We start from the raw sequence: 250 nt of genomic DNA, 5'->3' as shown, positions 1-250 counted from the left end.
CCCTCTCATGTTCCACCCCAGAAGCAGCCACATTTCTCCCTTACGCAGCGTCGCAGCTCGTCCCGGATGCCGGCGAGCAGAGCCAGGGGCCGGGCCGCCTTCCCAGCCAGCTGGGGCGCACTGAGGTTCTGCAGGACGCGCACGGTCCGGTCCAGCTCCGCTTCCACCAGCACCAGCTGGGCCCACCCCTGGGGGGGGCAGAGAGGCAGGTGAGCCGGGGCGTGCGGGGTCCTGGGGGTTGGGGTCAGAG

At 71.2% G+C, this 250-nt stretch overlaps 1 protein-coding gene across 1 annotated transcript in view; it reads right to left on the bottom strand.

Moving 5' to 3' along the window:
- LOC102373522 (interferon lambda-3) overlaps window positions 1-248 on the bottom strand; it is a gene marked incomplete at its 5' end in the record, with an annotated part of 1851 nt that extends 1603 nt beyond the window's left edge. Inside the window, one exon of the mRNA XM_025193399.1 lies at window positions 45-248. Within this exon, the coding sequence (XP_025049184.1) occupies window positions 45-248 (204 nt within the window). The remainder of the gene's footprint in view (window positions 1-44) is intronic.
- Between the last annotated feature and the right edge of the window lie 2 nt (window positions 249-250).

Source organism: Alligator sinensis, unplaced genomic scaffold (assembly GCF_000455745.1).
Source record: "Alligator sinensis unplaced genomic scaffold, ASM45574v1 scaffold107_1, whole genome shotgun sequence".
In the NCBI taxonomy this organism is placed as follows: Eukaryota; Metazoa; Chordata; order Crocodylia; family Alligatoridae; genus Alligator; species Alligator sinensis.
The sequence above is the reverse complement of the archived record's forward strand: the minus strand, read 5'-3'. Positions and strand labels throughout refer to the sequence as shown.